We start from the raw sequence: 14,145 nt of genomic DNA, 5'->3' as shown, positions 1-14,145 counted from the left end.
CTACAAGCTACCTTTGCTAGTGTTTGTTAAATATGTTTCTCTAGTTATGAAATCATTCCATGTTTTAGCATCTATTTCAACATTAAAGTCAAATTGGTGTACTGAAATAATTAAGTAAAAACTATTGCAGTGATTATTAACTTAAGTCTAACATATAAATCCTATTGAATCTCTTAAGATTTGCCTTTTTTGTTAATAATGCTCTAATGTTTAAGAAATATTTTAATAAATTGAAATGTTAATGAGAATTTCAGATTTGTGTGTGGGGGGAGGGGTGAATTGTATTAAATGACTAACTTGAAAATGATTGTTTAAAGAGTCACTGGTTGGTTGAAACAAAAACTTTATCTGAATTTTCACTTTCTGGATCTGAAATTTCCACCTCTGGTGACTTCTGTTTCTTCGACGTTACCCATCTAATACTGTATGCACAGCCTGGAAACCTGTACATGTAAATGATTCTTTTATAGCTCTCTCTCTCTCTCTCTCTCTCTTTCTCTCTCTCTCTCTCTCTCTCTATATATATATATATGTATATATATATATACACACACACACACACACTCACCTAAAGAATTGTTAGGAATACCTGTTCACCTGTTCCTGGTCAAGACAATTTCCTGAACTCCAAACTGAATGTCAGAATGGGAAAGAAAGGTGATTTAAGCAATTTTGAGCGTGGCATGGTTGTTGGTGCCAGACGGGCCGGTCTGAGTATTTCACAATCTGCTCAGTTACTGGGATTTTCGCGCACAACCATTTCTAGGGTTTACAAAGAATGGTGTGCAAAGGGAAAAACATCCAGTATGTGGCAGTCCTGTGGGCAAAAATGCCTTGTTGATGCTAGAGGTCAGAGGAGAATGGGTCAACTGCTGATAGAAGAGCAACTTTGACTGAAATAACCACTCGTTACAACCGAGGTATGCAGCAAAGCATTTGTGAAGCCACACCACGCACAACCTTGAGGCAGATGGGCTACAACAGCAGAAGACCCCACCGGGTACCACTCATCTCCACTACAAATAGGAAAAAGAGGCTACAATTTGCACGAGCTCACCAAAATTGGACAGTTGAAGACTGGAAAAATGTTGCCTGGTCTGATGAGTCTCGATTTCTGTTGAGACATTCAAATGGTAGAGTCAGAATTTGGCGTAAACAGAATGAGAACATGGATCCATCATGCCTTGTTACCACTGTGCAGGCTGGTGGTGGTGGTGTAATGGTGTGGGGGATGTTTTCTTGGCACACTTTAGGCCCCTTAGTGCCAATTGGGCATCGTTTAAATGCCACGGCCTACCTGAGCATTGTTTCTGACCATGTCCATCCCTTTATGACCACCATGTACCCATCCTCTGATGGCTACTTCCAGCAGGATAATGCACCATGTCACAAAGCTCGAATCATTTCAAATTGGTTTCTTGAACTTGACAATGAGTTCACTGTACTAGAATGGCCCCCACAGTCACCAGATCTCAACCCAATAGAGCATCTTTGGGATGTGGTGGAACGGGAGCTTCGTGCCCTGGATGTGCATCCCACAAATCTCCATCAACTGCAAGATGCTATCCTATCAATATGGGCCAACATTTCTAAAGAATGCTTTCAGCACCTTGTTGAATCAATGCCACGTAGAATTAAGGCAGTTCTGAAGGCGAAAGGGGGTCAAACACCGTATTAGTATGGTGTTCCTAATAATCCTTTAGGTGAGTGTATCTTGGCTGTCCAGTAGGGGGCGACACATCCTGCTCGTTTTTGTGTTTATTTTTAAACTCGTAAATACAGTATGATTTGTGTAATATCTTATGAAGACTGGTGAATACTGTTGCAGGCTGCAATTAGCTGCTCCAGAGTTTTTAGATAATAGGTATATTTGCTCCATTCATGTGGCAAACAGTGGGTTCAGATGCATTCAAGGGTTGTGGTTGATGATATATAAACAAAATAACACATAAGCTTTCATCTATTTAATTGCAGGCACAATACAGTTCTAAAAAATTCTGTAATTTGCTATATACAGCACCCTCCACAATTATTGGCAGCTCTTGTAAAGATTTGTAAAAATTCCACCTTTTGGTGAAGTAGCTTCATGTCACACTGAAAAATTGAGAAAAATCCAACCTTTCATTAAAATAAATTTATTCCAAGAAAAAAAACAATCTTTCATCAAGAAATAATTACCTATAACAAAAACACATGTGCTATGATTATTAGCACCCCTGGAAATTATAGTGAACACAATGTAACTGAAGCGTGTTTCCCCTGTAAATTGTACATCTTTGAATTGAGTGGAGTGAGTAGGATCCTTCAATCTGTAATCCATCATGTGGATATCCAGGTGCGTGTGCATTGTTTACTTGCAGAAGAGATGGCACCAGGATGCACTACGGGTAGAAGGCAAGCCGGCAGAAGCAGTGTGATGCTCTGGGCAATGTTCTCCTGGGAAACCTTGGGTACTGACCTTCATATGGATGTTACTTTGACAGGTACCACCTACCTAAACATTGTAGCAGACCAAGTACACCCCTTCATGACAATAGTATTCCCTGATGGCAGTGACCTCTTTCAGCAAAATAATGTGCCCTGCTACACTGAAAAAAATGTTCAGGAATGCCTTGAGGAACATGAAAAAGAGTTCAGGGTGTTGACTTGGCTGCCAAATTCCCCAGATATCAATCCGATCAAGCATCTGAGATGTGCTTGAGAAACATCTGATCCATGTAGGCCCCACCTCACAACTTACAGGACTTAAAGTATCTGTTGCTAATCTCTTGCTACCAAGTACCACTGGACAGCTTCAGAGGTTTTCTGGAGTCCAGGCCTTAAGGGGTCTGAGCTGTAATGGCAGCACAAGTGGGACCTACATAATAATAGGCAGGTGGTTTTAATGTTATGGCAGATTAATTGGTCTATGCGTGCGTGCGTGTGTGTGTGCGTGTGGATTATGTTTATATTGCATTGTGGGGACCAAATGATCCCCACAATGTAATAAAAACCTGCTATTTTGACATTGTGAGGACCATTTTTCAGGTCTCTATAAACATCTGTGAATACACTGAAAAACTAAAAATAAGTCTCGTATTTTGTTTGGTTACTTATGGTTAAGTTTAGGGCTGGGTAGGGGTTAAGGTCGTCATGTTGGGATTAGAGTTTTCCCCATAGAAAAGAATGGAGAGTCCCCACAATAATATATTTAAACATGTTTAACGCTATTTATTTGGGTAGTAGACGTATTTCATATATATATATATATATATATTAAACGTGTTTAAATGCACATACATGTATAAATAAATATGCAAATATAAAGCCTCATATATATATATATGTGTGTGTGTGTATATATGTATGAGTGTATATATATATGTGTGTGTGTGTGTATATATATATGTATATATATGTGTGTGTGTATATATGTATGAGTGTATATATATATATGTGTGTGTATATATATATATGTATATATATATGTGTGTGTGTATATATATATATACACACACACACACATATATATATGTGTGTGTGTGTGTACATATATGCTTAAGAGTTATATATATGTACACACACACACACACACACACACACACACTAGTGATCGCTACAATTCAAAAGACATGAAAATATGAATTTATGGAGATATACGGCAGGACTACAAGCGGCGTCATGTGACCCGACGGGGCCCGGAAATAGACTGTCGGCAAGCAAAAGAATCAGGGGGTCATAATAATAGTAGTGAGTGAAATATGGGGGGCGGAGCGCTGAGCCCTGTATTCACAGTAAGTTTTAAAAGGAAACCAAGAGCCGTTCTAAAAATATATAATAACCCGCAGCTTTGTTCGGGCCTTGCTGTTTCTAACCATCTCTGTACGCGATTCTGTATTTATTCTGTATTTTTTCGGAGGTGGAGCCTTTGGCGAAACACCGTAGAAAAACTCCGGCAGACAAATTGCACATATGTACTCATTTCAGATGGACAAAGACAGATTCGCCGTAAGCGTGAGTAAATACAACAAAACTGTCGACCACACGCTGAAGTGGCAGATCTACCGGTGGCAGATGTAAAATGTATTGCATGATCCGTAAAGCGTGTTAAGGTTTATTTTTTGAGCTGGTAAAATAACGTAACAAAATCGCAACATACGGCCGAGTTCAGGTAAAACAAATATGGATAACTTAAAAGGCCATCATGACTTGTAATTGTTCAGCTATTTGGATCGTAACAATTAGAAAGACAGGCTATTGACTTTTTCATGTATTTATTTTCCACGTACAGTATGTGGTGTGACAAATTTAACGATGTGACTGAAACCTAGCTAATTCAGTTCTCACGCCTGACGTGCTTATATGTATACTGTCGTTATAGATTCATAAAATATTACATTAATCCATGAACGATCTACCATTTTTGTAATGTGGATTTTTCAGGTAGCCTTAAAGGTTGTAGATGTCATGATATACCTTTACTGACAGTTCCTAGTAACACTTGTCCCACTTTCTCCATCCATGAATCCTTCGTAAAAGATTTGGAGAAACCTTTCAATTTTTTACATAGGTTGTAATTAGTTGTTGTTTCAAACTCGTACTCCTTGTGACCAGCCTAAGTGGAGTGCGGCCGTCATGTTCTGTTTTTGGGTTATCCCATTTTACGGGCTTATCAGGGTGGTGACTGCCGTGTCATTCACATCATGCTTTGTAGAATATTAGTAGCATCTAACTCTTCCTTTTTCGGCCGTGTGTGTAGGGGGATGAAGATTAATGTCCGTATAAGGATTTTTAAAATTATATAGTATTAATACGGAACTGATTTCTTCATTATACGTTCTGGCTACCTCATTTGCTGATCCCTGGGATTGTATAATAATAATAATAATAATTATTATTATTTTTTTTTTACTAAATGCAGTTTTCTCGCCCATGTTTTTTACTGCCCACTTCTCCTTCTTCACTATATGTTTGTTTTTAGCGTGGACCATGTTCATGGCTGGAGATGCACCAGTTCATTGGCGATCTCATGGCCTCAAGCTCGAGTCAGCCAGTGAAGGACTCTAGCCAGCAGGAGGCGCTCCGCAGTGCCTGGGAGGCAGCAGGACACGAGGCACTGGGCCTGAAGGCCGCTCTGCCTGCTCCGGCAGCCCAAGGCAGAGCTCCTCATGGCAAAGTGCCTCCTGGGTATGGTCTGCAGACCCTGACGGGGACAGCAACAGCAGAAAGGAATAGAGAGGCGGGAAGTCATGGCAGCAGTGGACAGCAGTGTGAGTGTGCATGTGGGATGGGTGGTGGTGTTGGTGAGCATTGCACTTCCAGGCTGGGGGTTTCAAATCCCATCTTTGCTCTGTGTCTCATAAGGCTTTCTTCCACATATTCTGATTTCCCTGACATCTCTGAATCACCAGCCCTGGATGTACTCCTGCCCATATGAGGAGTAGGCTCTTGATGGTTTTATGGTTGCAATCATGTGAAAAAGAAACTACACCCTCTTTCAGTTCCATTGTTTTACATATCAGGACATAATTTTAAAAATCATCTGGTCCTTACCAGGTTCTGAAATTATTTAAATCTGTCCTCAGGTGTAAAACAATACACAACAGATTCCACAGTGTCATTAACAAAAATGAAGCCGAAATGGAGAAGCCACGTGTCAAAAACTAAGTACACAATTCATGATTCAAAAACTAAGTACATGATTCAAAAGCTTGTAGAACCACCGTTAGCAGCCATAATTTGAAGTAATTGTTTTCTGTATGACTTTATCAGTCTCTCACATTATTGTGCAGGAATCTTGGCCCACTTTTCTTTACAGCATTGCTTCAGTTCATTGAGGATTGTGGGCATTTGTTTATAGAAAGCTCTCTTAAGGTCCTGCCACAGCGTTTCTATCAGGTTGAGGTCTGGACTTTGGGCCATTGCAACACCTTGATTCCTTTCCTTTTCAGCCATTCTGTTGCAGATTTGCTGGTGTGCTTGGAATCATTGTCCTGTTGTATGACCCAGTTTCAGCCAATCTTTAGCTGTCAGACAGATGGCCTCGCATTTCACTCTACAATACTTTGGTAACTCAGTCAACTCAATGACTGCAAGATGCCCAGGTCCTGTGGCTGCAAAGCAAGCCCAAATCATCACCCCTCCACCACTGTGCTTGACAGTTGGTATGAGGTGTTTTTGCTGATATGCTGTGTTTGATTTTCACCAAATGTGGCGCTGTACATTATGGCCAAACATCTCCACTTTGGTCTTGTCTGTCCAAAAGACATTGTTCCGGAAGTCTTGTGGTTTGTTCAAATGCAACTTTGCAAACCCTAGCTATGCTGCCATGTTCTTTTTCAGAGAAAAGAGGCTTTCTCCTGGTAACCCTTCCAAGCAAGCCATACTTGTTCAGTCTTTTTCTAAGTGTACTGTCATGAACTTTAACATTTAACATGCTAACTGAGGCCTTTAGAGTCTGAGATGTTTTTTTTTTTTTTGCCATTTCGCTGACCTTGTGGTGAATTTGCTGGGATGTGAACTCCTAGGGAGATTGGAAACTGTCTTGAATGTTTGCCACTTGTGAATAATATTTCTCACTGCAGAATGGTGGACTTCAAATTGTTTGGACATGGTCTTATAACCTTTCCCTGATTGATGGACAACCACAATTGCTTCTCTAAGATTATGTCTGATGTCTTTCCTCCTCGGCATTATGGTAACGCATACCTGAATGCTCCATTGAATCAAGTACATTTGATTAGCAGCACCTGGCAGCTACTTACCATTTTAATACCTTCAGTATGGAAGCAGTAAGGATGTGCTTAATTTTTCACATACTGCTTCTGCATTTTGGCTTAGTTTTTGTTAAATTAATAATGGCATGGTGTAATATGCCATGTGTTGTTGTTCGTGTGCGGTTGTTTTTACCTAATTTTAAGACCTGCTAAGGACCAGATGATTTTTTAATTATGTCCTGAGATGTAAATACATACACACATACACACACACACACACAAACACACACACAGACATATAGATAGATAGATAGATCTTTATTGTCACTATTACAAAAACAGTGAAAAACTCCCTGTTTAGCAGCATGAGTGTCTGAGTACAATATGTCAGTCCACAGTAGTGTATATATGTGTACTTTCTTTTTCACATGACTGTGTATATATATAACACATACACATTTATATACACATCTATATATATATATATATATATTACAGCAATTTACCCACCTATTATACACACTTATTAGATTTTTTTTATATTTATCTTTTCCACCATGTCCCTTTTTATGTTCTCTCTCTCTCTCTCTCTCCCTCCCTCTCCCATTCCCACTTTTTGTTTTTATAGTACAGCATCATTCCTGCACTTGCCCCGGCTGCCCCTTCTCTTCCCCTTCCACATCCTCCCCCACCTTCCAAACCCTAAAGCCCAGGCACACCTCTAATGTGCGGACCCAGCCATCACAGTCTGAGAGGAGCCAGCAGCCCAAAGAGAGCAGCGGTGGACCTGTCAGCCTGGGCCTTTGCCTAGGGCTGGGCCTGTCCATAGAAGAAGAGACCAGCGCCTGTAACGCGGATGGCAGCCAGCGACAGCAGCAGGAGAAAAGCCCTGAGCCCCATGACCGCAGCACCAGCAGCCCTCCCCAGGTGCCCACCTTTCCCTGTCTCTGCTGCCATCGGGGTTTCCAGACCTGTGCCCAGCTTCTGAGCCACCAGCAGGGCACTGATTTCCCCCAGTCTCACCCCCACTATCATCACCACCACTGTCCTCTCGCCTCCTGCTTGCACTGCCCCCAGCTCCCCCAATCCACCCAGGCTCCTGCCCCTTTTCCTTGCCTCTCCTGCCAGCGCACGTTCCAGACTTGTGCCCAGCTCCTGAGGCACCAGCAAGGCCACGCCCAGCAGGATGGGATCCCGCAGCACCCCTGCATGCACTGCTCTGCCTCCTTCCCCCGCCCCTCCCAGCTCCTTCAGCACCAGCGCTCCCAACATGCCTCCAAGACAGGCGGCTTCCTGTGTGCCGAGTGCGGCCGGGCGTTCAACTCACACAGCAACCTGCGCATCCACCTCAACGTGCACACGGGTGCTCGGCCGTACCCCTGCTCCGACTGCGGCAAGAGCTTCAGCCAATCGGGGGCGCTCAAGATCCACCGACGGATCCACACCGGCGAACGTCCGTACACCTGCACCTTCTGTGGGCGCGGCTTCCCTCACCTGGCGGGAATCCGGGCACACCAGCGTATCCACACGGGCGAGAAGCCCTACCGCTGCCCCCAGTGTGGAAAATGCTTTACCCAGTCAGGGGCGCTAAAGATTCACATGCGCATTCACACTGGTGAGCGGCCTTTTGTCTGTGGCCTTTGTGGAAAGGGCTTCTCCAACCGTTCTGGGATCCGCTTCCACTATCGGACCGTGCACGGCATCCTCTCCGAGACCAGCCTTACTTTAGACACACATTCGGGCCTCCTAGCCTCCACATCTGTCGCTACCATTGGTCCCCGGGGAAATTCTAGCTTTGGACTGACAGCCAATCGTAGTGTGAGTCCTGCCATCAGCCTCAGCTCTAGCTCTAACACTTGTGAGAGTCCCGGTACCAATCCCGATGCCGATTTGAGTGATCCCCCCTCCACTGTTTCCAGCTCCCTTCTGTCCCCAGGATCAGGGTTCCCCCTCGATTCGGGCAGCGAGCTGGAGCCCACATCGGCTAAGGGCACGCGGAAGCAGAGGGTTTCTGGGGAAACGGCACGCGAGTCACGTCAGTATTCCTGCGAGGACTGTGGCCGGTGTTTTCGGGACGCCCCTTCCAGAAACCGGCACCAGGCACTGGAGCACTATTCTGGTCTGGAGGATGAAGAGGAGGGTGGAGGAGAGGGGAATGGCGTGAACGCGGGGACAGCGCAACCTCAAGAGGGGCCAGAAGGGGAGGCAGTAGACAGTCTGATGCAGTGAGTGGCTGATTGGCGTCAAAGGCGCAGATGTTAGGGGGGGCGGGGTACTTCCTCCCCAGTTTTAAGCCCCATCAAGCATGGCTCGGTATACTTAAAGGTTGAGAGCTTTTGCTCATTGTTTAGTCCTCCCCACTTCAAAAATCTGTCCTGCGCTCCTGCTTGGTGTAATGAAAAGCAGATAAAGAAAGCCATGCTGTGAGAAAGGGGGAAACAGCCAGGACAGTTGAAGGAGGGGAGGGGATAGATGCTGAGGTTAAAGAATGATAAAGGGGGAAAAGAGAAGAAAGAGGCGTGTCTGTGAGCTACAGTACAGGTTGAAAATACTGTCCTTTTCAGATTGATTCAAATAGATCATTAATGTTTCCACAAAGCACTTTAAAAACAAGACTGATACTGTAACTAAATATCTGCAAGTCTAGTATTATGCAAATTATGAATAAAGTATTAGTCCTGGCACCGAGTAACCACACTATTGCCTATCTATAAAGAACATGCTGCAGCATTGCCTCTTCTTACCCACTCTGAAGATATAACATTTCTCAGATTTGTCAAAGTACAAACTTTGCACGGCCGTTTTAATTCTGCTCGATTCTTGACTACCAGAGACCCGGTTTAGCTTTGTATTTAATCACTTAGTCAGTAGTATAATTGGTTTTTTCCCCCCCATAAATATCAAGTAGTGCGCAGATTCACATTCTTTGTAAGACGTTTTCTACACTTTTGCAGGAGGAATATATTTATTTTTGTAAGAACTGATTGGGCAGCATCAGTTCTAAATCCTGGATGATATGTACTTTTTGTTAATAATACCCAGACGTTTTGTTAACTTTCAATATTTTGACTACGTGTCCTCCCAATGATCATTTTCTAGCTCTGTTGGTGGCAGTACTGTATGTGTAGGCATATGTAAATTACTTTATAACACTGACTGTAATAATCTACTCATACTTCTTTTTAAAAGTAAGCTTTGGATCTCCAATGCAAGGCTGATCTAGCTGATCTCAGTACAAGGGTTCTGATCAACGGCGAAGCAGCTATAAAATAGCACTCGATTAATTCTGCCACCATTCTGGAAAGTGCATCTGTCAGCTTTTTCTTGTCAATTTGTAAAGCGTGGGATACATGCAGCCCTGCTCAGACATGCTTAAATGTCTTTATGCAGCTTGCTTATACTTTCTGTTGTAAACCGCGGTAACGCCTCTGATTGCCTCGCCAGCAGCTGCCGCACTCTTCATGATGCCTAACAGTAGCGCAGACTTCCAGTGAAGCGTGGAGAGCGACGCCGCAGAGCGCAGTGGCTATGGTCATGAGTGCCGTAGTGATGATAAACAGAAAACAAATTATCCATTTCAAAGATGTGCTAAAACCAGGATTCCCAGCGGGCTCCCTGGCATGCTAAACACATCATTGGTGAGGGTGAGTTACCTGTTTAACTCACAATGGCTTAGCAGGAAGTCTAGTGCCTTCTTCATACGCTGGGTGCCTTGCCAGAAATCAGTGTTTTGACTGTTATACTGCACCCCCAGCCCCCCCCCCCCCCAGACAGACATATGTTCGCATTCAATCAAACTGGCAGGCCATCACTCACATGCTGCTACCATAGAAACCCTATGATATATTACTAATTCTGAAAAGTACTCCCCCCCCCCTCCCCCGTAGCTTTCGTGATTATAAACGTATGGTGACATAAAAAATTCTCTGTTTAGAATGGTGTGACTGAAAAATTGTGCAATATTTCAAACATAAGTCCACATTTTTTATGGACTCATTGTGGGATAGGTTCTCCTGTTACACCCTTTTCCAAAGCACTTAGATTGAATTGTATTAATATAATTGAGCAATATATCTGTTTTTTTCCCAATAAAGCAATGTGTACATTTAAGTTGCTTGGAAAACTAATCTAAAAAAGGGATAAAGTTGATGGTGACTTCTGCTAGATTTTAAAACGAACAAAAACTTCTCCCTGATTATTTCTAAAATCAATAATATACTGAAATTATCACAAGCACGGGGATAGCAATACAGTATATGAACTGACAATGTTCACAATGAGAAAAATATATGTTTTTCTTCCAAAAGATGTCAACATTTTCTTCTAATAGATAAAAATTAAATTTCAAACCGCAGGATATTTTAATTTGCCTAAAATATTAAACAGATACGTAATCTTTAAAAATTTCAGCCTTGGTGAAACAGCAGACATTTTTGCACTTGGTGATTCATAATTAAAATTAGATCTCTGCCTATACTTTGTTATACGTTTGTCAATTTCAAAAGAGCAAATGCAGATACATGTCATATAAAAAGCATATTGCTTACTGTAATAATAAAAAGGTCAATGTGAAAATTTAACGGAGATATTTTCGTTTCACAGTTTTTTCAGCCTTTGGTTGAGATATTCTTAGCTCCATGGCGGCATCTAGTGGACGTCTGGTACTTCACATCCTTTTATTATTTCACAGCATGCTGAGTGTGATATTTGATCTCATTGTACAGTGAGTTTTATCCATATGCAATACAACCATATAATTTAACAGTATGTTAATTTGCTAAACTACAGATGTTTTTTTCCCAGACTTTCTTTAAGTTTAATCAGTGAGTAGACAGCAGTTTTGCCTTTTCAGATATAGCTCTGTTCTCTTACTCTTGAATTGCCGTTAGGCCTAATTTGTATGGAGTTTTGTACATTGTTTTCTGGCTGTCATTGTAGAATAATAAACATATTTTTGGTTGTTTGGCAAATTTTGGATTCTGGTTATTATTCATTGTCAGAAGAGTAGGCCTAATCTCATAAGCGATTGAAAGAGCCATAGCATATCGGTAGTGTGTGTGGTCTACAGTAGGTGTACCTTACTTTGTGTGGACCAAATGTCCCCACAATGTTATTTTGACATTGCAGGGACCATTTTTTTGGCCGCCATAAAGATAATCTCAATTTTATAAAATTCTGTGACTGCAATCAAAAAACTAAAAATGCCAAAACACTTGTATTTTGTTTTGTTACTTATGGTTGAGGTTAGGGCTGGGTAGGGGTTAATGTCGTCATTTTTGGATTTCAGTTTTTCCCATATAAATGAATGGGTTGTTCTCACAAAGATTTAAGTACAGGTCTGGATGTGTGTGTGTGATGTGTGTGTATGTTTTTTACATACACACACATCAAACACATTGTTATTACAGAAAGGTACTGTGCTGTAACAGTGGTTGAAAAATGGAAACTTGGTCTCTTGTCAAAGCTGTGGAGAAAAAATAATGTTAGGAATGAACTCATCCATTTCCCATAACCAAAAGCACCATGGTCCTCAGCCCATGCCAGGAAGCATAGGGTCCAAGGCAGGGTAGGCTTTGCATGGAATTCCCTTCTGACAGGGCAATGTTATGGATCTGAAATGTGATGAATTTACTATAAATATCCATCCATTTTCATAACCACTTATCCAGTACAGGGTCATGGCCAAGTCTTTCAAAAATGATTTTGTAGGCTACACAACTCCCATCACAAAACTTTTAACTAATGTTTTAGGTGGAACTGCAACATCTCTACTGATTATAGTAATACACTGTAGCTCGGGTACCAGACATGATGATCACTATCAAATGAATGACAAAATGCAAGAAAATACGCAATGGCTTTATAGCACGTATGCCACTCCTATCTCCCAACACACACAGTCCACTGACACACACAATATTTGCAACAGATAAGATTAGATACTATGCATGACTGAATATGTTTTGAGGAATGCATTATTAGGCAATTTTGACATTGTGGGAACATCCTATAGTGTACTTACATAAACCTGGATGGTATAGCCTACTACATACGTAGGTTACAGTTGGCCTACACTTATACGTAGGGTAGCGGCTGGAGGACTAGGAGTGTCCTGCATGGTGTTTATTGTAGGGCAGTCCTCCCCACCTTTTCAGCCAATGTCTGGAGGTTTCAGTGATAGCAGGGATGGGGGTACCTGTGTATTGAGCTGAAGGAGAAGTGGCGGGCTCCACATGACCCTATATACACTGGGGAAGAATTAGGTCGAAAAGCACTGCGTCAGTTTGATGTACTCAAATTTTGCTGGAGTTTGGCATGGGCTCTGGCCGTACAGGGTCCACTGAAGTTCTTTTTTGTGGTATGCCCTGTAGCATGTTCATTACAACAATTGAGCTAATATATAGATTAACGATAAAATGTACACTACAGTAAATAGGCCTACATAAACCAGTAACACGTAATGCGTTGAGCTATGACGTCACTAGGCATTTCATTTACCGAAACGTGCTTAAGCGGTGCATGACTAAAATATTAACTTCTGACTTAACCAAATCACTGGGCTTGCCCTGACACATAAGGGTCAACTAAATAACACGATTAAACTGGCCAAAATTAATATAGTATGTACTGAAATTTTAGAGGGTTAGCCAGAAATCATGCATGCTATTTAAACAATTTCGCTTTTAGTTTGAAGATAAACCTTACAGGCGTCCTTCCACGCATCACTGCAACTCAAACAAAAGCGGAAAACCTGCTGATCCTCGGCAACTCTAATACTTTACAGATATTATTTAACAGGATTTCATTTTCTCCTTCTTTCTGTCATATCAATCCAATATTTTTTTCATTCCTTTTATCAAACGCCATCTATCGATTACATTAGCCCAAATTAGCATTTAATGTCGAGATATTTAAACGAAATCGCAAATATCAAATTAAATGTACAAAGGAAAAATACCACAACAGTTCCAAACACCTATCAGTTACATTACTGTTAACGTTTGAAGGACCTGAAGGCCACTTAGCACAAACTTCAGGATACTTTTCCTGCGTAGATACAAATGACGTCGAGAGACAATTTGGTGATTGGCGCTGGCTTTTCGATTACAGTATTGTAGGTGAACATCGCATGTTGTAATAAGTACAACTTGTTCCAATTCATTATTATAATTCAGTATTGGAGGCATTCTCGCAATATATTCAGATTTTCAAATGTCAGTATCCTAAGACACACACTTTTAACATTTCCGTAATATCATTTATCTCCCATTTTAGGCAGAACTTAAAACGTAACTGTTTATTCATTGTTACAATTCCCATACTAGTTCTTGTCGGTGTTGCAGGTTTTCAGTGTTTTAGTTGATGGTAGGCCTGTACGTACAGTGTCCTTTACGTGTCCTTGTATGTCCTTTTTTTGTAATACTGTATTGCACTACTGCTTTTGTAAAGC

General features: G+C 41.7%; 1 protein-coding gene across 8 annotated transcripts; it reads left to right on the top strand.

Annotated features, from left to right (window-relative positions):
* Positions 1-3,678: 3,678 nt before the first annotated feature.
* On the top strand, positions 3,679-11,665 carry LOC111854849 (uncharacterized). 8 transcript variants are annotated; one of them, XM_023833296.2, is made up of 4 exons: positions 3,679-3,773; positions 3,899-3,993; positions 4,961-5,249; positions 7,324-11,665. In XM_023833296.2, exons 2-4 carry the CDS (start codon positions 3,952-3,954, stop codon positions 8,922-8,924), a joined length of 1,932 nt encoding a protein of 643 aa, XP_023689064.2. In that variant the 5' UTR covers positions 3,679-3,773; positions 3,899-3,951; the 3' UTR covers positions 8,925-11,665. The 8 variants fall into 8 exon arrangements, with proteins under 8 accessions (XP_023689064.2, XP_023689066.2, XP_023689065.2 ...); XM_023833298.2 differs by lacking the exon at positions 3,679-3,773 and having other exon boundaries at positions 3,780-3,993; positions 7,324-7,622; positions 7,773-11,665; XM_023833297.2 differs by lacking the exon at positions 3,679-3,773 and having other exon boundaries at positions 3,780-3,987.
* Positions 11,666-14,145: the final 2,480 nt, after the last annotated feature.

This window comes from Paramormyrops kingsleyae, chromosome 9 (assembly GCF_048594095.1).
Source record: "Paramormyrops kingsleyae isolate MSU_618 chromosome 9, PKINGS_0.4, whole genome shotgun sequence".
In the NCBI taxonomy this organism is placed as follows: domain Eukaryota; kingdom Metazoa; phylum Chordata; class Actinopteri; order Osteoglossiformes; family Mormyridae; genus Paramormyrops; species Paramormyrops kingsleyae.
This window is presented reverse-complemented; position numbering and strand designations above follow the sequence as displayed.